The sequence below is a fragment of the Mercenaria mercenaria genome, chromosome 14 (genome assembly GCF_021730395.1).
Source record: "Mercenaria mercenaria strain notata chromosome 14, MADL_Memer_1, whole genome shotgun sequence".
Taxonomy (NCBI): Eukaryota; Metazoa; Mollusca; class Bivalvia; order Venerida; family Veneridae; genus Mercenaria; species Mercenaria mercenaria.
Window position 1 is genome coordinate 31,151,918 of NC_069374.1, and position 22,960 is coordinate 31,174,877.

The 22,960-nt window shown below is 35.6% G+C and overlaps 1 protein-coding gene across 1 annotated transcript; it reads left to right on the forward strand.

Moving 5' to 3' along the window:
• The first annotated feature begins 1,112 nt into the window (after nucleotides 1–1,112).
• On the forward strand, nucleotides 1,113–17,818 carry LOC123527162 (uncharacterized). Its single transcript, XM_053522567.1, has 9 exons — nucleotides 1,113–1,278; nucleotides 1,653–1,778; nucleotides 2,173–3,055; nucleotides 3,484–3,607; nucleotides 4,745–4,901; nucleotides 8,622–11,762; nucleotides 12,011–12,148; nucleotides 14,463–14,559; nucleotides 16,518–17,818. Exons 1-9 carry the CDS (start codon nucleotides 1,113–1,115, stop codon nucleotides 16,636–16,638), a joined length of 4,953 nt encoding a protein of 1,650 aa, XP_053378542.1. The 3' UTR covers nucleotides 16,639–17,818.
• The last annotated feature ends 5,142 nt before the right edge of the window (nucleotides 17,819–22,960 follow it).

Genomic DNA, 22,960 nt, shown 5'->3' on the forward strand with positions numbered 1-22,960 from the left:
CATAACTTTTAGATGCATGACTGTCTTATCATGCATAGCTTTTAACATAGATAGGTTACTTTTCCTTTGCACTGATATAACATGGACAGGATTAGGATTAACACACGGTGTTCACTCAACAATTTCGCCAGTATCAATCCTTTCAATGTTGCTTTAACGCAGTGAAAAAATAATATACTAGTAGCTGTGTTTACAGGATAGCACGGTGATGCATTTAGCCATTAAGGAGTTTTCTCACATTTCTGGACTTTTGTTGCATACTATGAGATATTTATGTAAGCAGCATAGGATGTTTTGTTTTCGTCAGTACTGTAATTTTATCATTATAGTCAACTTAATGAAATGCTGTTACTGCTGTTTTCCTTGTTTAAAGAAGGCTTAGTGTAAGCCTCTACAACATAGTAATGTGTTGTGATAATTCTCTTTCCGAGAAGACAATATCGAAACGTTACTACCTTTTCAATCTTAATTTTATTCACAGATATTGATGAGTGTTCTGAATTAACATCAAAGTGCTCGCAGGTATGTCATAACAGTCAGGGCAATTACACATGTAGCTGTAAGCCTGGATACAGTCTACAACACGATGGCTTTACATGCAAAGGTATTTCCTCATTGAAAGCTAATAGAATAATATACATGTATGATACAGCCTTTCTACGGTTTCGAAACAGTGCTACAAACAACTGGATTCTCCAAAATCAGTGATGAAATTTTAAACAGTCATAAGGTTGACAAGACTGAAATTAAAGAACAGCAGAAACCTCCAGGCCAGTTAGTGCTTAAGCCAAGCATTTATATTTATTGCATATTTTATTTTTAACAAAGTCTCTTACTGAATTGCAATGTGTTCCTACTGTGCATGACATTTTATCGTTTACTTAAGTACAAACTATTTCTACACTTTCCTATGTCTAAATGGTTTAAATATCTTTGCAAAACGTGCAATTGACATTTGAAGTATTTATTGCTAGTTTGTAGCTTGTTAAGTGTGTAGCATTTGATTAAAAGCCTGATTTAGTTAATTGCTATCTTACATAAACAGTGTAGCGTTTTCAGAGATTATAAGGCCACTATTTACTTTTTTCATTAGACCAAGATTATCTTTAAAAATGTTCGAAAATGACATGAAATGGTTGTCATTTTCGATTGTCATCTTTACAGATATCAATGACTGCCTTGGTGTTATTTGTGAAAATGGTGGATCATGCATTGACAATTTAGGCTCATACACGTGCTCATGTTCTAAAGGGTTTACAGGAAAGAATTGTGAAAAAGGTAAATTAATATAAAATATAAAAATAAAAAATACAAAGAAGTTATGCAATTTTTACAACCCATAAATTATTACATGGTTTATATAATTATATCTTGGCGGCGAATAAATAGTGTTATACACTAATAAGGCACAAAGAGGTACTGCAGAATGGGTAAAAATATCGATGATTTTGTTTTTCTTAATATTTAAGCAGTATAAATTCAAAACACTTTGAATAATATGCAGCACTATGTCCAGACGTATATACTCTGCGTCTGTCTAACCACGATATAAAAGCTACACAAGTCCTAAGCGATGGGAATGATTATTTGTTAAGATTTTTACTGATTTATAAAGTGATATTCTATAAGTGAAACATTTTGATATGCTTTAGATGTTAACGAGTGTGCAGGATTCCTACATGGTGGATGCGAAGACATATGTATAAATACAGTCGGCTCTTTCCATTGTAAATGCAGCGGCAACACTACTTTGAATAGCGATGGCATTTCTTGTGCTGGTATGTATATATTAGCAAGTTTTAAAGTTTAGCAATACAAGCTTCTTTACTTTCTAAATTTTTGTTTTATCATTATCTGTTAAACCGGTAGATTCATACCGTCAATAAAGAAAAATCTATTCTCAAATTATTTTCCACTATGCTTATGTAAATTACTGAATGTCAGCGATTTTAAATACACATATAATTTTGGAATAAGTTACAAAATACTTTAAACTGACAATATTGAAATAAAGATTACCAAACTTTAACATAATGGATTTAACGAATCTACTTAAAAGATAAAATGACAGGCCTCCATTCTAACTTGTTTGTCTGAAATTATCTTTACCCTGATGCTTAATTTGATTTTGATAAATTGTCAAAACAACTCGTGTGATGTATCTTTTTGTAGGTGGAGAAAACGTCACAAGCATTTTTGCTCGCCATGGTATCGTCCGGAAGCTCTTACCTCGCGGGTGTTCAACTATACTGTTGACCAGATGTACGGACGGAAATACGGTTGATGTGTTCATGTCCTCCACTTCTCCCTGGTACAAGCTACGGTCAAACAATAGCATTATATACACATTTGGAATTGTTTTTGTAGAGGTCAACACATTGTCTCTACCCGTTTCAATTAGCGGCATAGAAATTGTGAGAAGCAATGATAATTTTGCCATAGTGACAGGTTCCCTTGCTTTCAATGATAATGATGGTATCGCCTATGGAGAAGACAGAAAACTTGATTGTGTCACTTTCTCTTTAACTCCAAGAGATATTCGCGACTTTCTAACATCATCGTCATTTATGAGGTCTGTTTTTGCAAACCTCGAAGATGTTCTGCCTGACTGGTTAAAATTTTCACAGACAGGGACAGACATCTTAAGCGTAAACGATTTGCAAACACAACTTTTACAGGGAAAAGAAATACAGACTGGTAAATGTAGAGGGGCACCTACCCATGAAAATCGTTTGTACACTGTCCTGAAATTTGGCAGTAGTTTTTCAATCAGTCTATACGGGGATGAAGTAGAAATACCGAAGATGATAAGAAACGAACAGTTTTGCCTGATTATTGACATTTGTCAAGATTATGGTGGCTCGCTTTTCTTAATCATCCCGGAAGAATCAAGGGGTCTACTTAACAACATAGGCATGATCTACAAATTCAGACAAAAATACGGGATCGAAATTCAGCCGGTCGGAGTTGGTTTATCTTTATTTAGGCATATAAACGTAAGATATTCTGCAACGTCACTTCGGCTTTGGAAAGGAGATGAATATTTTACATATCGGTAGGTAAACAAATGACATTGGGGTCATTGAGTTATCGATACATATTTCGTTTGAAGTTTTAAGTACTCATACAAACGATGATTATGCATATTTTTTAAAGATTACTTGGTACAAATGTATCTAGGTTTATGTATTTGTATACTTCTTCTTGAACCAAGCGTGTCTTATCTGAAATGTAAAATACAATAAATAAGGGCATTAATTTTCTGCTATATCATTGATAAAAACGATTGAATATTTCCCATCCGGAGGTCCTCGTTAGAAAGGCAACTAATGTATAATTTGAAATACTTTTAGTCTTTAACATAAATACTACTCTCCTCCTTCTGACAATTGTTTTAGATATGTTGCTAAAACATTTTCGTTTATTAATTTATCTTAGATGTATGTTATGTTATACATCATTGATTTTTATTCATTTCTAAAGGATTATGCCGGAAGCAAATTTATGGGTTGGTGGTGGAGCGACATGGTCACTGAAAGGAGATAAATTTTCGGCGGTTGTGAAAGCTAATTCGAATATCTTTATGTCTGTGCCTAGTCCTCAAAACGTAAGTTAGCTATCGCACACGAACACATGTACGCACGCACAGAGAGAGGGAGAGAGAGAGAGAGAGAGAGAGAGAGATTAATATATCACGGAAATAATAAGGAATATGAATAACAAAGTGCAAAACATTCGCAAGCGTAACGGTTATAATAAACACAGATCGTGTAAGCATATTACTACTAACGAAACCTGAATCTATCGTAAAATAAATAATTTCGACAAAATATTGTTGATTTTGATATAAATATATATATATATGAGTTTTAGTGTTGAAAAGTAATAACATTTAGGAATAACATAATAAGCTTATATTATAGCGCAATATTTTATTCGCACTCGGTGTTACATACTTAAGAAAGCAGTTTACTCGCAATTTGTTTATTTGCCAATATTTTCAAAAATACTTCAAATATGTTTTCAATTTTCAGTAGAAGATGTCGATCAATACAAAATCAAACTATGCCACTGTATAAAATTACTTGTTTACAACTTCAGCCTACTTTTGAAAAAAAATCACAAAATATACTTAAATTTATAGAATTTACGAATTAGCAAAAACGTGAAAAGGGAAAAAGGGAAGAAAATGAAAATAAAAACAGAATAACAAGAAAATGTCAAAAATAGCATTTAACAATTAAGGGAATTTTAAAAGATGAAACTTTTCATCTACGGTATAAAAATAGGATATCACATGTAGATCAAACAAACTGTATTTCAAAATGGTACATTATATTGTCTTGTTCTGAAAAGCATATAAAATGTAAAATATAAATACTTCTGAACGCCTTTAAAATATAATGTTATATCTAACCATAAAGGGAGACAATGAAAAACGTCACCGTGGTATTTTCATATCTCATTGACTATACTTTTACTTTCAACATTAAAAGATTGTCATTTATTAAAACTGTTAAATATGTATTTAAAGTTTTCATAAATGACAAAATGTTCATTTATTGAAAATGTTAAATATGTATTTAAAGTTTTCATAAATGCCAAAATGTTTTTATATTGACGTTGATATTTTAAAAGAAAGAAACTCAGGATTGTATTAAACATGTGGCTGTATGTAACAAACGTATATTATATTCTTTATATATGAAAATAATATCACGTCAATGCTTTGAAACGTTTTCAGATATTGAAGAGCGTGTTTCTCAGAGAATGGAACGCTTATTTGAAGCTTAACCTTCTTGGGTCTATAAGTCTTACATTTAAACTGTTTGGTAAAAGCCAGACTTTAACACTTAGAAACGCGGGTGCAGCCGATATTGAGGCATATGCTTCTCTTGGAGGTTTGTATTTAGCTGTCCTTATATTCATCCTACTTGTCTAAGCATCAGCAGATTGTAGTTTCCATACATTTACCTCTTTTTATCAGTTTGAATCATTTATTTGACCAGTATGGAAATTGCTAATATGCAGTAAGTTTTACGATTGACTACTGATTTGTTTGTAATTTACATGTCAGAGTGAGAAAATGTGCAGTCAGTTCGGGACTCGAACTCTTACAGGACAAGTGCTCTACCGACTTAGCTAAACGGCTGACTGACACATATTTTCCCCTAACGTGACCGAGTCCGCGACGTGACACACACCCCCACAAATAGGAAATTCGTCTTTAAATTCCAGCAAGCACGGCACGGTCACTCATTGGGCGCCAAATGCCACAGCGTGAGAAAAATGCGCAACCAGACCGGAAACTCGAACCCAGGACCTCGGAATACCGTTTCGATCCTCTAACGACTGCCGACTACATATATTCTGTCCTCCTTTTTATTATAAGTCCTATACCGTGTCATATTTTGACCGCCTCGGTAGCCTAGTGGTAGAGCGACCGCTTCGAGTGCGGGAGGTCGTTGGTTTGAACCTCGGCCGCGTCATACAAAAGACGTAAAAATGGTACTAGAAGCTTCCTCGCTTGGCACTCAGCATTAAGAGGATAGTACTAGATAGGTCAGCCCGGTGTCTGTATAATGTGACTGGATGGAGTATCATGCCAAGTGTTTACGGCGTGATATTCCAGTAAGGCAGCACTATAAAGTTGGGCATTGTCCTCACTGCTACAAGTATACACTGTCGTTTATATGACTGAAAAATTGTTGAAAAAGACGTTAAACCCGAACACACACACATACGCACGCACGCACGAACGCACGCACGCACGCACTCACTCACGAACACACACAACAACAACAGCAATTTTGAAATTCGTCCTCGAATAAAAGATTGTATTCTATATAATATAAGAAATTACAAGCGTCGGAGACTAACCAGTGTAATGCTGTCACGGCCCAACGTTGGGCCCAAAATTTCACATGATGAAAAATATATGCAGTCAGTCCGGGACTGAAATTCAGGAACTCAGACTTACAGAAGGAGTGCTCTATCGACTGAGCTAACACTGCCTGAAATATATTCTTCCCTCATTTGACAAATTCGTACCGTGATATTTAGGTTGTAAATGCCAACGTAGGTAGTGTTGAAGTAATTGATAAAATAATCACGTATGGTGTAAACGGTGGACCTAAAGAGATCAACCCAGTATGTTTTCGCTGACACTCCCATAGAGACATAATAGTAACAGAATGCTGTTTCAAATTTTCGGTTTATAGCGTTTAAAAACAGATTTTGAGAATCGCCTTCTTTCGAAAAATATAAAAGTCAATACTGAATTTAGTGAGTAGACTTTTAATTTCATAAATTTTAAGTCAAGAATTGTTAAAAAATGGCTATTCATATGTTTGTTTCCGACTTCAATATATAATGATATTTTTGTAAATGCAAGCTGACGTCAGTTAGCACGCGCTACACATGTATAGTGCACGTGACAACGATTACCCTTCAAGTATCACAAAACCACCAAATTGGATCAGATTTAAGATATCGCATAAATGATGTTTTGAAATGTAAACAAACAAAAGAATAACGTCAGACAAAATCCATATAGAACGTTCCCTATGCAAACACTTATTCCTCGTTGGGTGAATGGGAACTCGCTCCGTTTTATTCTTCTTTCACATCGTGAATTATTCTTAAAACTGTATATAATTTATTATCTTTAGATAAGGTTCAAAGAAGACAAGTCAAGTTACTTTATTTAGTTCCAACCTTTTCACTAACTGAAATGTGTCATTATTAACACGCTAGTATGTTTGAATACAGTTCGCCTGAAATATAACACATTGTTTTTTCCTGTAAAAAGTGTACAAAGCTTTTCTGTAATATCTTAAAGCACAAAATCTTCCCGTGCTTAGGCTCGGCGTTGTTATATTTTTGGTCTTTTGGGATCATGGAGTACATTCATTTTTACCATGATAGAACTCTGCTTAAACCGGTGCTAAAGGGCGTGAGAGGTTTTGCAAATTTTATTACCGCCATTGAACTGACTCACTCAAACCGAGTCTGCTATTATGTTGTTTAGAATCATTCTATTCTCACAGATTTACTGTCTAATGGTTTCAATGTCAAGATTAATGTTGTAGCCATTGTTAGAAATCATGCAAATTTTATTCACTTTTTAATTTAATTGAACGAAATTTGTAGCGAAAGCATTACCCCTTAATCAAAATGAAAGCATCGTCGCCACTTGTTCCGTTCATGTATAATATTATAAACAAACAAACAAAAAAGCAGCTTTTATAACTCTATTATAACTCTCCGAATACGAATTACTATAATTGCATAAGAGGCAGAACCTATCATAGTACATGGTATACGTCAAAACTTCTGAAATCTTAACAAACAGTCACAACAGTTTTCGAAACTGATAAGATATTAGTAATAATATTCTACGATATCTGGAATGAAGGACATGTTATATTGATAAACTAGGCAAACATCGCCCAAACAACCCGTCCGACTTTCTAATGGATGTCACCTAATATTCGTTTAAACCTAATGAATTAAAAAAATAAAATTTACTATAAGGTTATTGTAAAAAAACTATTTAACCTAAACCAATCCGAATAATACCCCAGTCACACATACGGCGCGGATAGCTACGTGTAGCTACGGACAGAAACGTAGTAATCCGTATCGATCCGTACCTGAGCCGTACCTCAGAGTAGTCATTCGTATTAATCCGTACCAAAACGTGGTCAAAACGTATTCAAAACTTATTCCAAAGTTGCAAGTTTCTCCAACTTTTGAACATGCACAACAGTTTGAGCGAACCGTAGCCATTTGAACGTGACTTTAGTCCAACTTGGCTGAAACTTATTCATCCGTAGTTAAACGTACTTAAACGTAGTTATCCGTGCTGTTACGTACCTCGCCGTAGCTGAACGTAGTTATCCGAGACTGCTCGTACTTAAGCATAGTTCAACGTAGTTAACCGCAGACCCGTCCGTGCGCTGGGCAAGTTGCAAGGCGCAGTAAAACGTAATTCAACGTAGTACCTCGTACCTATCCGTACTTATTCGCGTCCTGTATTGTTTTGTTTGTTTCCTGTTTCTCACCATTTTTCCCGTACTAAGACGTACTGCTCCGTAGTTATACACCCACAGACTAATACTATCCGCACCGTACCTCAACGCACGGACATATCCGTATGTGTGACTGTAGCTTAAAAAACCCCGCTTTGAATATACCTCATCCTGGTTGTTTCGGGCAAGTAAAAGGATATTTTCTTTATCGATTTTTGTTTACCTTGGTCTCTCGACATATTTTTCCGCATGACACAGAGGCGTATGACGAATAACTTCAGTTACATTGCCTACCGTCAATCGTCAATGAGAAAATATGTTTGTAACACATGCCCGTGAACTCGATCATGCATGAAATGACTGTGAAACAGTGCAAAGCCTTAATTCATGCAATGCACGGGTTCGTGTTAAGATAGCGACGCATACCTCCACTTCGTATTATGTGTTGTTTGTGTCGGAGGTAATCAAATGATATTCCATAGTTTCATGAATTTACGTTATCACCTTAACATTATTTATTTCGTGAAGCTGGAAAATACGTGAAGTTATATCAGTTTAGGTTACTAGTATATATTCTCTCGATTTCAGGACAGACGCAAAGGACATGGTGTGGTAAAGATGCTAATCCTGCTGGAATGTTCACCTCATTATTGGTTGATGTTAATCCATTTCGGGAGGTACCTATTCTTAAGCATGGACTTTTTGATTTCAGCAACAGGATATACGTATATTTTGCTACAAATCCCACGCCTACAGTCAACACGGCCAACAATATTGATATTATCCACGACATAATTGACTTGAAAGGAATGACAGAAATATTTATAAATACCACTGTAGAAAACGTCTTTCGATATAGCTCACTGCTTGTCAACCAGTCAGTGGTAATGCTCAGTCATCTTCAGAATTCAGCTAGGCAACTAACCACATCTTTGGAAAATTTTGTACAGGAACTAAACAAAGGTGAAGGAAATATCATATCTCATCTTGTTGGAAATATTTCGACAATTTGGAACAATGGATGGAAAAGACTGCGAAAGGACGCTGAAAACTTTTTAGATTCTATTGAACACAATACAGTTGTAGCTAAGTATAACTTTACAAGACTAATATATCGAGAAATAGATCATTTGAAGGAAAATATTCAAAACGTTATTGATAAGATTACTGCACAAATTATGCATCTATTTGAGAATCCTCAGGGGTTCGGAGTTCGGTATAAAGGTAGCCTCAAAATATTTTTTCTGAAAATAGCTGGCCTTGAAATTGAACTTGTTTATTCCGTAGATCGATTAGGAACATGTGGTCGTTTCAGTAAAGTCTACGAATTACTCAGAGGTGAACGTGCTGCAAGAATATACGCTGTGGTTTCAACTGGTCTTGTCAAGTTAGCCCCATTCCTACGCATGCACGTCGGATATGGCATAGGAATTGCCATGAGCATTGATACGCCAGGAAAGATGATAGCACAGTTACATGCAGAAGCTAGCGTTCTTGGTATTTCCGGAAACGTAGACGTTTTCCTAACTCAGACTGGACATTACTTCATCATGCAAGGTAAGGTCTGGAACACATTTATGGCAGAACTAACCGTGTTATTTGAAAGTGCTGGGAACGGAATTGAATCATTTAATGTTCGTGGAAGACTACTAGCAAACGCTGGGGAAGGCGACTCATTTGAGAGTAGTTACCTCGACGGACTAAGAAAGATTACAAGAAAATTTGCAGACGAAGCAAATAGACGGATAAGTAGTGTTCAGAATGCATATAGCACTGCACAGCGAGCATTAACCAAAGCTCAAGACTGGCTAGAAGAAAAGAAAGTTGTTATCCAAAGTGCCAATAAAGCTTTTGACAAAGCAGTGCAGTCATTAGAACACGCAAAAGATAAATTGGAAGAAGCTAAAATTCCTTTTAGAAATGCATTGAATAAACTGAATGAAGCTCAGAGAAAGGTAGATGGAGTATGCAAGATAAGAGACTGCAGGCGAATATGTGTTCCAGGCTTAAAATGTAGAATATGTTGGAAAAAGGTATGGTTTGTCAAAATACCTTATCCTTGTTGCCATTTTACAAGCTGCATGTTTTCGTTCCCAGACCCGATTTGTGTTGCAATTAACCTAGGCTGTAGAGCTGTACGTGCTATCGCATACCTAGCTCTAGAGGCTGCGAAAGTGTTTGTGCGAATTCCTATGTTGGCATTAGACGCTGCTAAACTCCTTGTATCAGGTGCACAGTTTGTTGTTGATAAATCACGAGCAGTTCTTGACATAGCTACTGGAGCCCTTGATTTGGCACAGCTAGGACTGGAAGGAGTCAAAGGAGTATTAGAAGGAGCCAAATATTCACTGGAAGCGGTTAAAAAGGTTGTTGGATGGGGTCTAAGAGCTTTAGATTTTATCATAAAATATGGTATACAGAGCATTATTGATGTGCGAAACTGTGGATTTGAAATGAAAGTATCAGTTTATGACTCTACTGTGTTTCATGTACAATGTGAAATCAACTTGTTTAGACAAGGGTTCAAATACGTTAAACTTGGCGTTAATTTTGGTAATCCCATACAAAGTATTTGGCAAGCCGCAAAGGGAACTATAGATACATTTGTTGATGTAACGCGTCTATCAGAAAAAAAGAAGCGAGACATAAAATCTGAGGCTATGTCTGGACTGCATAAAGTAATACGAGAAACACGTAATGCGGATATGACGTCTGACGATTTTGATTTATATATAAACGATACGATTGATACTATCTTCAGCACAAGCGGATTCAAGCGAAATGTTTCTGCAGGGGACTATGAAAATAGAGTAGAAATGTTTCTAGAAAAATGCGTTATAATGCGAAATGCAATGTCATTTTTTACAGAAGCTGTACAAGTTCTTTTTGAAATGGCGAATGAAACAGCAAAGACCCTAAACAATGCGTCGTCTTTGGACGAATCGCTAGGAGGATTCAACATTGACGACATAGCTTCAAATTTCTCAATTGAAAATATAGGCGTTAACACTGATGCAGCTTTAAACGACTTCAATATGAGTGTTGAGGATATCGAAGGAGCTATGCAAGAGGCAAAGAACAATTTAACAAATGATCCTTTGCTTTCTGGTATCGATGGTTTATCAAAAGAAGCAAAAGCCTGTCTTAAAAACCAAATAGAAGATGCAAACAATATTAAACTAGTCAACCACTGGCTTCTTGTGATGGAAAATGCAACATCCGAATATTTTAATGAAGAAAGCTGCATTTCTTTCTTGGACTGTGCTCATTTTGCCGTTTATCAGCTGTACGGATTATTTGACGCAGAAAATGTAACAAACATGTCTAGAAGTTTAAAGGCTATATCTCAGTTTGAAGATCTCTTTCTCGAATTAACAGGAAATGCATCTCAAACAGTTGTTGAGGTCTACGATCTGACACAGGCAATGATAACAAATCTCAAAGAAATCAACGATTACGATGTGTTCTGCTCTGAACCACCGAAACTGTTATCTCAGATAGCGAATCAAAGTGTCACAGAAGGAAGCATCTTACGACTTTATTGCAATGTAACTGGCAACCCTCCTCCTCAGATATGGTGGTTCCGCGAAGATCAATATTTACCGGAGCAAACGGGTAGAATCCTTGAAATCAATAACATATCAAAAACAGACGGAAAGAAATATCGTTGCGTCGCCGGAAATCTAGTAGCAAATCTTTCATCAGACTTTACTGATGTCTTTGTATCAGGTCAGTTATTCTTTTGGTTTATAAACTGTACAAGTAAGTAGTTAGTCTTTTTACGATCAGTCCTACATGAAAACCAATGTACAATCTGTATGTGTATTTTAACATGTAAGACAGGTGGTGTATGGTTAGAAATACAATGTATTAGTAATGAAAGTCTAAACACAAAGACAGAAATTACGTTACTTTAATTTTGTTTTCATAGAGGAGAAGGAAATATGACGATAATCTCTCATTATTTACACATACAGAGGATGCCCCGGTTGTAACAACGCAAAAGCCCAGCAGTTTGAAATCTACAGATGCTGCCTTTATAGGCAAGACTACATACGATATATATACTACAGACAAATCTGTTGTAAGAAAGGGAGTGAACAAAGACAGTGACGGTACGTCAATATACAATTTGCTAGTCATTATTGCATGATATATAAAACTTAAAGGAAAAATTGAAACAAAGAAAAAAGGTTATTATTACAACATCATTCGTTAACTTTTATTCCGCGAAATATTGCAAAATTAATTACGCACATTTGTATTGCAAATAAGAAATCAATTGACAGATTATATTTATTTTTAATCATATTTGTTACGCATGCGTATACTTTCATCCATATATGCATAGGTTTACGTATGATTTGGCTAAATGCGACGCGTTTTTATTAGATAATCAATGCCCTCGAAAGGTTTGTTGCCTGATTCATCACAGTTCAGAGTTGAGATGAACCAATTGAACCACGAGGCCGTCTGAAACGAATAACCATAGTAATTTAAACGATAGACAATAAAAAGGCCTTGGTTGTTTTCATTCTTACATGCGCATTCAATATTATTTATAAAAAATCTGCTGGTCTTCATCTAGCCGGGAAGTTATGTGCCAGACGTCATTGAGCAAATTGACGTTCTAACTGGCGTCATTGTCAAAATGAGGTCATAATGTTATTTCAACGGTCTGCGCGTCAAACATTGTTTATCGAATGTACATACCTTGACCGGCAATAAAATCGAGCCGTGTAAGAACGTAAGTGGATGCTCAATTTTGACACAGGTAAAGCTCTCTAACACAACTTTGCAATTTAATTAATGCATTTTTATACGAAAATGAAGTGAAAATACATATAAAGCCATTGCAAAGTAGGACATGTAGGAAGTTTCCAAATATTTCATTATACAAAGTTAGCACAGGTATATGTAATTGCAATTTATTTTTAAATATTTGTGTTGTTTAGACTGAAGCCGCGTAGATTTGATAAATAACCATTTAGAGCATTGAAGTTATATTTAATATCCTCAAGCGAAACATAATTCAGTAATGGTCAATTTCCCAACGAAGCATATATTGTACTTGAACTAAAGCGGAGAAAACAGTCCAGCTGAAATATTTTTATAAATGCCGCCTTTGAGGCGTGTTCAACCCGTTAACAGTTGGACACTGCGCTTCCCTCTTTGATTGCGTCTGACGGAAGAGGGGGAAGACTCTATGATTACCAGTTTTCACATCCCGCCAGGACTGAACTGTTTTGATATCTGTCTTCTGGCCTGTTTCGTCGGGCCCTTTAGGGTGTTTCTTTTGTTGCTCTGTCTTCTGTAAAGGCATTGAGTACATACAATTTTGGTTCTTAAGGTTTGTTTTTATATATTTATACAGGAGCATTTTTGTGTTTTACATGCCATGCCTTTTTGTTTCTATTACGTGCGTTAGAAATTCACCTAGCGGGGATGACTTTTATTTACACTGTCCCGTGTCTTTGGAACATGGTGAGGGTAAGAGTGAGGTTGGGTGCGCACCATAAACCGGTTTAAGCTCCCCAGTGGTGTTTTTGCCACTAACCGTTCCAAGGCGGTGCCCCACTGTGTTTCTATATTTGTTTGTTCGTTTTGTCCTTGTATTTGTTGCATTGTATGCGCGTGTGTGTGGGGGGGGGGGTCGTTTTGCGGAGGCTTTGTTTTTGGAACATGGCGTTCCCTGTTTGATATATATCCTTGTTTTTTTTTGTTTGTTTTTTTTTTTTTTGTTTTTTTTTTTTGATAGGTTAACATTTTAACGTACCGCTCTGATGAATATTTCTTATCTCCACGAAAATAACAATAGTTTTGACACTTTTAACGGCGTCCTTTGCGATAATATTAGAGCAATGTGTTCCTGCGAATAATATGGAAATGCTCAATTGCTATGTATTGGTTTGATATGACTGATGTATTGACAATAAACTTACACCCTTGTTAAGATGAACCACGTTGAACATTTCTGGCACAAGGATTTTGTCTGTATTCAGCATAGTCTCAACTTTTGAAACATCACTAGTGTAAGATTGCATTATCAATATTCAAACTAGAATAGTAGATATAACAAAATGTCTACCTTCATGATTTAATTTTGAAAATTTAGTCTTTTGAAGTGTTTTGGATTGGTATAAAGTTATTCTGTGTGTTAGGTTTATTTACCCGAATACAGTTATGATGTATTGAGCAGGGTTAGGTCCAGTACTGTATATCAGTACTCAAGTATTACTCGAGTACTGGACAACTTGGTACTTACTAATGTGAGTAAGTGATGAGTACTAAAGCTTAGCTCACCCTAAAAATAACTTAAAATTGAATATATGTTTTATTCAATGCCAGTTTTGACTGGCCTCATTGGAACATGTATACCAGTTAAACATTATTTGTTTCTATTTATAATACATTGCGCTATATTTACAGATTCAACAAGCCTTGCCATAATATTATGCACCACGATACCTGCTCTAGGTCTCATAGTTGTTATAGGCGTTGTATCAGCATGGCGTATTCAAGTTAGGTAATGCAAATTTGCTTGGCACTAAAACTTATTAAAATTATATCTTATACATCTTTATATTGTTCATTACATAAATATCATCTGTTAATCTATTACTATAGCTCAAATATTATTCGCATTTTTAGCTCACCTGTCACATAGTGACAAGGTGAGCTTTTGTGATCACCCTTCGTCCGTCGTCCTTCGTCCGTCCGTCCGTCCGTCCGTCAACAATTTCTTGAACTGGCCAGATCCCATTATGGGTTCCAGAGTTATGGCCCCTGAAAGGGCCAAAATTAGCGATTTTGACCTTTTTTGCACAATAGCAGCTTTATTTATGATTTGATTTTTACCAAACTTGCACACAACTTGTATCAACATAAAATCTCGATTCCTTTTTATACGCCCGAAGGGACGTATTATGTTATCACCTCGGTGTCCGTCTGTCTGTCTGTCTGTCTGTCTGTCTGTTGGTTAGCAATTTCCCTTGCACACAACCTGTATCACCACAAGATCTTGGTTTCTTTCTTGAACTGGCCAGATTCCATTATGGGTTCCAGAGTGATGGCCCCTGAAAGGGCCAGAATTAGCTAATTTGACCTTGTCTGCACAATAGCAGTTCCATTTATGATTTGAATTTAATCAAACTTGCACAAAACTTGTGTTACCATAAGATCTCGGTTTCTTTCTTGAACTGGCCAATTTCCATTATGGGTTCCAGAGTGATGCCCCTGAAAGGGCCAGAATTAGCTATTTTGACCTTGTCTGCACAATAGCAGCTTCATTTATGATTTGATTTTAACCAAACTTGCACACAACTTGTATCACCATAAGTCCTCGATTCCTTTTTATACGTCCGAAGGGACGTATTATGTTATCACCTCGGTGTCCGTCTGTCTGTCTGTCTGTTGGTTAGCAATTCCCCTTCCACTCTGTAACTCTTAACCCCTTGAAGGATTTCAAAGAAACTTGACACAAATGTTCACCTCATCGAAACGACGTGCAGAGCGCATGTTTCGGATGGCTCACTTCTTGATTATGATTCTGTGACCTTCTTGTCCTTAAGTGCAATGATACCAGCTGAGCGATATAGGGCAATTATGGCCCTCTTGTTATTTATGGATTCGTTACCGATTTTCATATTCAAAAGTGTTAGTATTCACGAATCATGCTTAAGTTTAATATATTTAAGTGACAAACATAAAACCAAGGATCGAAACTCACAAATGTCATTTCGAATGAAACTAGAATTGTGTCCATAGGACACAGATGCCCCCACATACTGCACCATCCTTTATGGTCGTATTCAGATCAGGTTGTGCATCTAAGCAACTTTGAATCCATTTCTTCAAAAATATATGAGGAGTTGAACACACCACATATTTCTTCACTATTGCTTATTTTGTGAAATTAAGAAAGAGTCATAATTCTACAAAGTTAGCCTTTGTGAAATTAAGAAAGGGTCATAATTCTACAAAATTAGCCATAGAAAAAAATCCATTATTTGTGGTCATCTCCACATCAAGGTCCTTCATCTGTGAAACTTTCAAACATATCCTTTCAATTGTATTTGAGGAGTTGGACACACAAACTTTTTCTCAATATTCTATACATCAAATAATTAAAGGGCCATAACTGCGATAAAAATAGTCAGAGCAAAAATTTCCTTCCTTTACGGTCACAAGCACATCAAGCTTGTTCATCTCTGAACGTTCCAAGCAAATCAGACATAAATGTGGGGGCATAATTATTTGTCTAATAATTGTTGATATAGTCTATTAAGTCTGATTTTGTTGGAGGAGTTGGACACACAATATTTCGTGGTCTACGTACCGACAGCAGCAACGCTATGTGCCCCACCTAAATGTGGGGGCATAATGATTTGAATGTATATATTCGTACTTTATCTTATCACTACAGTGTGTGTCGTTTTTACATGAATAGCTTTTACGCCCATTACTTCTGATTTTTCTTTTCAGGAAACGGGCAAGAAAAGCAGACAGTCCTGGAAGTATTACCAGTTTGAACATGGTGCGCCCTGTTGTCCACAAGCCCGTAATTAACACAAAGGTCATTGCATTTGAGGCACCTTCAAAGTAGAGAGTGTTAGCAGACTATTGCACAGACACGTTTAGGCTTTTTCTGACAGTTATTTTATATAGATGTTATTTGCTAGTGATTTATAATGACATTTGATAGTTTTCTTTATCAGGCGCTGAACCAATATTTACCTAGACAGTCAAATTATTTGTAGTGTCTTCTGAGCCATTTCATTTTGTACGAGAGATCATATCCTGTTTGTTATATTTTCAAATACGTAACTTACTTGCATGTTTCTATAAATGATTGGCAGAAAATGAAATATGAAACTATACGTAGCTCTCCATTGATACTTTGACAATATCTATAAAACTTTCACACTTGTACAGTGTCACTATATTAATTATGCGTCACAGTAGCAATAATTTCTATTCATTCAATGTAGCAATTCTTATCCACTTATCCACCACACAAACACAAATAAAATTTTATGTTTTCATAACACGAGCGAAATTCTTTGATAAATAAGCATTCAATGAATTTGATAAGAAAATATTCGCTGAATATGTATGTAAGACTTATACAAACATACAGTTGGCTAACATAAGGGCTAATTTTCTTCTAGTTTGTAGAGGGACATGAAAGTTTTTTTAAATGGGCATATCTTTCCTTATAAATAATGACTACATTCCATTATGAATTCAATCAATCAGTGTTTATTTTTGAAACTTTTAAAAATGGAAAAATGGGTAGAAAACTGAATAAAGGAGTACCGACATATCTCACTTTGTTTGTAATTTAACACGTTATTACACTATATACATCTACACAAGGTATGCTACACTTACTTTGAAATGTTGCTATGGTAATATTAAAGATATTGGCGAAATATCAACGTTTAGTTTGAAAATTTGTTAGGTTTAGAGTCAAGCATGCACAATTTAAAATGTTAGAATACAAACGAAAATACATCAAAATAGCCATATACGGTAAACAAAATATGCATATATAATTCAAATCATATTATCTTTTTTTGAACTTTATTTGCCTCTGAATGTGCTTGTCTTTGAGCAGCGCATTTAATTTGTTGAATTACATGTTTCACTATCAATATATTTGATGTTTGTTTTACACTTCCGCTATAACTACGTCTTTTTTTTATATAGACCAAACTTATTTGTAGTTTTCTGAACTCTTTTCACGTTAGTCATTATAATGTTGCAGTGTAATTTGTGTTTTGTGGTTCATATATCTCCCTTTTGTCCAAAGTATTCATATATCAGACATATAGATTTCAAAATGTAACAGTACAAGTTTGAATGATACAGCAAATAGATACGCTTGCACCCGCCAGGTTACAAAAGAAACTTTGCTTATATTTTTCATGTGTTTTTTTCTTTAAACTTTATAGTTCGGAATCTGGAAAGTTTAAAAATTAATAGCACAACTTGAAACACTTTGAATCGTAGAGTTAATGTACATTATGATCAGGCCCTGGTCCAGGGCTGGGCCGAAGGGACCCGTGCCCCTCCCCCGACCCCCACCTCCACCCGCAGTTGGCTAAGAAGTGACCTATACTCAAATGTCCACCAAACTATTTTGGCAAAGGAATAATATTTCTAAAAATTTAGACCCAAAACGCACAAGAGTCCACCATTTCATACAGACATTTCAAAATTTTCCAAGGGGAGAACACCCTGACCCCGCTAAAATGAGGGAAGTACCTCAAATTTAGACTACAAAATGCACCAGATGCCACAATTTCATACCTGCATTTCAAATTTTTCCCCTGACCCCACTAAAATGGCAGGGATACCCCTCACATGCATCAAAACTTAGACCAAAAAAATGTACTAGAACCAAATGAGGGGAGTACCTCCACCAGTACCTCAAATTTAGATAAAAAAAATGCACAAGAGGCCACCATTTTGTACCTGTATACCAAAAACTTTCAGGAAGGAGACCGCACTCTTCCCCCGAATACGGACAGAGACCCCCACCCCCTCCTGTACCTACCCCCTCTCGGCGCTATGTACCTCGCCAGTGACGCCTTTGTTCTAAACTTGTTCTCCCAGTCAAATATTTCTGGATCCGGGCCTGATGATATATTTAAGAGTTTACGTAATAAGTGACAATGGAAATAATCGTCGCTCAAAAGCGTTATATCATACTTGTGCGCCTCTGTTTAACCAGGATGTTCATGTTACGCCAACGTTACGTGCTAGTCACCGTTATGCGGCTGTAGCATTCATTGCGCTATTGCGTAAAGGCAATCATTTGTTTTTAACACAACGATGTCAGCTTACGTGAAGAGATGAAATGAATGCATATCCAAAATACCTTTAAATACATTTCCAAACTTCGCCATTGGCCTTCAAGAAAAATGAAAATTTCATTTTTAAGAAGATAGCAACGTACATTTGCTATAAAAAGCCGTAAATAAGGTCATGTATTTAAAATCATCTATCAGTTAATTAACAATGCCAAAGAATGAATCAGTAGAGGCGCGATAAATTATTATGTATAAAGTTTTATAACATCTGACATTGCACGGAATGGACTTTTGCCGAGGAGACAAAATAGTGATAATGCATAAATTTCCACTGGAACAGCGCTGCCAAGAATATATCAAGGTAAATCGTTTTAGGGGGATTTAACTAATTGATTGAAAAGATGTTTGTAGTTCAAAGGTGTGCTAACGAGAAATACTATGCTGTATTATCTAAAAGTTTCAAGTTAAAAATTTTACTAGAATTAATAATTAATAATGTACAAAATCAGAAATGCAGTAACCATGATATTTTCTTGTATTACTTGCATCTACCTTTAAAATATTCCTGTTAGCATTTTCGTTTTCTCTTTTTTGCACTTTAAGGTATTGGACCCCTAATAGTAACGTTTAAAAATGGCATTTGCTTGGTATCTTCTTAAAAATGACCGTGTTTGGCACTATGTTGCAATTTTTTAACAACTTTTACCGTGCCGTTCTTTATAAATTTTGTATTTATGGTATTTCCTCAAGCTCAAGTAAAGACAAATTTCAAAGTGATGGCCACTGTCCAAAACGTTTGCAGAGAATTCAATATAACATTAATTCTGATAAAAGAAACATCAACCTATTGGTAAACAGTAATCAAACACAAAATAAAACTGCCAGTATCATTTTTTCTAGGGTGCCTCAAGTAAACGGATGTAATGAAACAGAATTTTAACTCTAACATTGAAAAATTAAGGTCGGATCCTGCAAGTCTGTTTTGAATTTTGCTCACTTCATTTAAAAATGCAGAAGTAAAACCTACCTACTTTTCTTCCACAATATGTAATCTAAAGAATGAAGGCAAAACAGAAACTTTTACCGCATGTAACTCAGTATTTTTAAAGATGTCTAACTCTACCCCTTCTGTTTCAGAGGTAAATTCACTTTGAACAGCAAGAAAAAGCTTATCAAATGAAGATTTGTCACTTTTGTACAATAAATCAATAATAAGTCTTAAAAGAAGTAAACACTTACTAGAAAAAAGGAAAATAAGAAAAAACATTTGGTCTCAGTGGGGCTTGAACCTACGCACCCCTGAAAATTGCAGTCAAAGTAGGTTTATTGTAGGAATTGAATACTCTTCAAAAAGGAGGTACTCTATTACGGGCCTAATACCTTAAAGAGTCTCGTTTGACTGAAATATAATTTTGCAAGGCGAAGTACGGTAAGCTTCAGTTTTATTACTTTCGTTATATTTTCTTGTCTTTTACGATCTTTGAGTGCCTACATGTTTTCTTTAATAGAATTCGTCTTTAGCCGGTGCTAGAAGTCCAGAGGGGTGTTGCACATTTCAATACCATTCATGTGTGTTTGTTGTTATGTTGACTGGTTGCGTTCTATGCTTTCAAAGGAGAATTTTTTCACAGATTTTATAATGAAATTATTTTGCTAGGAATTTAACTGATATTATAGTACTATCTACTGTTCGAATGAACGACATTTTTTCCTAATTCTGCCTGAAAGTTTTACATTTTAAATAGTTGGCGTCTATTTCAGACCTTCTTAAACACAATTTTACAAAGATGTGTTTTAATTCGCAGTCCAAACTGTGTAAATCTAATGTCCATTGGAAAAAAAATTATGTTAATTCAGTAATTTCAAAGTAAAAGCTATTTATCGTAATTCAGTTTATATTTAAATAATCAACTCGTGCAGCCTTATCCCATACCTCGATAGACAAGAGGTCGGCATTAGTTCTCCCGCATTGAGTGTACGCACGCATTGAAAGTACACCATTAAACCTAAATTAAACCTACCTTAACCTTTAGTCATTATATTGTACACTCAATGCGTGCATCCAACATTGGCAATAAACAAGATGGATCCAATAGTATGTTCCTTCCAATATCCTTATAATAATACTATTAAAGTTCTGTTGGGAAATGTGTGTATAAATTTAATAGATGTTACAGTAGTGCGTTCATGTTTAACAAAAATATCTTTTATATCTTCTAAGTCATAATGCTTCCAAAAGGTTTTGGATTTGGAAATACAGCGTCAATTTGTCCGTTCGTGGGTATGGCTATCTGTCATTCAGTTCGTAATACAATGTCATTTGTTTCTAGAACAACTTCGAAAGAAATGAATAATTAATCTATAGAATATTGAATATAGAAATATTGCAGTGAGAGGTATTGCAGAACGCAAAACCCAACATTCTATACAATTGTTTTTAAATATGTTTAAAGTGTCTACATTTTTTACTTACTTTTGCCTTGTTTAGATTTCAATGAAACTAAAATTATGAATATATACATGTAAACCAATATGAGGAAGTAAAGAAACAAAGCTCTATATTGAGTCGTTTTCAAATTATCTCTCCTTTTAAGTTTGCTTGAAACCTGTCAGTAATAGTCACCCTTGGAAATGAAACATGTGGTGTTTGTAGACAGGTGATCTCTCTCCTCAACAGAGGTTAATTTGGTTATTGTTACAAAGCAGGAAAGATAGTGGCCTTCAATTTGAAACAGGTTTTACAGTTTTGACCTGCATTCAGGGGTGACCTTTACCACAGGATTTACTGTATAATTACTTTTACCGGACCATATCTCAAAACGTCCATCAACTGCGATAAAACTTGGGTTAACATTTATGAATAAGGTACAGTTATCTGCCCCTCTTTACATGGCATAGGATCTATTACTCTGTATCAATACATTTGAAAATGTCCGCTTTATCGTACTTAAGATTTGTCCAGACAGTTCCTTTGCAATCACTAATGGGTTTTTTACATAGAAAATAATAAAAAATATAAATGACAATTGGTGGAAGTAAAGATCGCAAGAACAACCTTTTGTACATTTTTCTTTTCAGCAGTTTGAGTTTGCAGTCATTGAGTGAAAGATGAACTTTAAATGACGATTATAGACATATGGAAATATGGATACAAGGATCATAACCCTTCCCCAATGTACTGTAAATTGATCACACTCTTAATCTTCGCATCGTAAATAAAGGAAAATTTAAACGCAAAATTTAAAGTTTATATAAACCACAATCTCTTAAAGTATAGATACTGTATATCCGTCACAAGTTGGCAGAATCGACTCTGGACAAGGCGAAGCGATATGTGATAGATTGAAGCCACGCCCGATAATTCGAAGTCACATTTTCGCAATATCGTATCGCATTGACCCGCGTCTACTGGTGGCATTGTAAAACGTAACTACCTCGCCGTCTACTGGTGCGGTTAATGTGTAATTCTACATTGTATCTTTCGCTCTGATTGCATTTAGGCTTTTATCCACATTCACAACGATTTCCTGGACCTTGTGATGCACGAATTCCTTTCGAATCAGGGCGACACACGACAATGCGAAGTGACGTCACGGAAATTTGATAGCACAACGTGACAAAACGATTATGCTATATGGTATTTCAAAAATATAACATCGTATTATCGAGCCGTAGTTTCGCTTTGTCAAGTTTCGTATTCCATTTCCGTGCATCGTGATATAGTTGCAGTCACGACGCAAGACAATTCAGTACGAAATTGTCTAGACGCATAGCCGTGGGTCTTATTGCGTTATTTTGTGTCGATTCCAACGATGTTCATATTTTAGCACTGCGAATGACGATGCAAAACGATATCGCCATAATGCGAAGTGACTTTGCGCAATACTATACGACGCACGACAGCACGAAGAAAAATTGCGATATACCATGCAACTGGTGCAGATGTATGTAAGATATAAAACGATCCAATATGTAAAATACTGGACTGTCAGAAGCGCTTCATTTCCTGCATTCTGGGGCATTTTTGGAGCATTTAAGAACACTTTTACCAATGCAATTTTATATACAATATACCCCGTGTTTTGACATTTTCAAATGAATACAGTATAA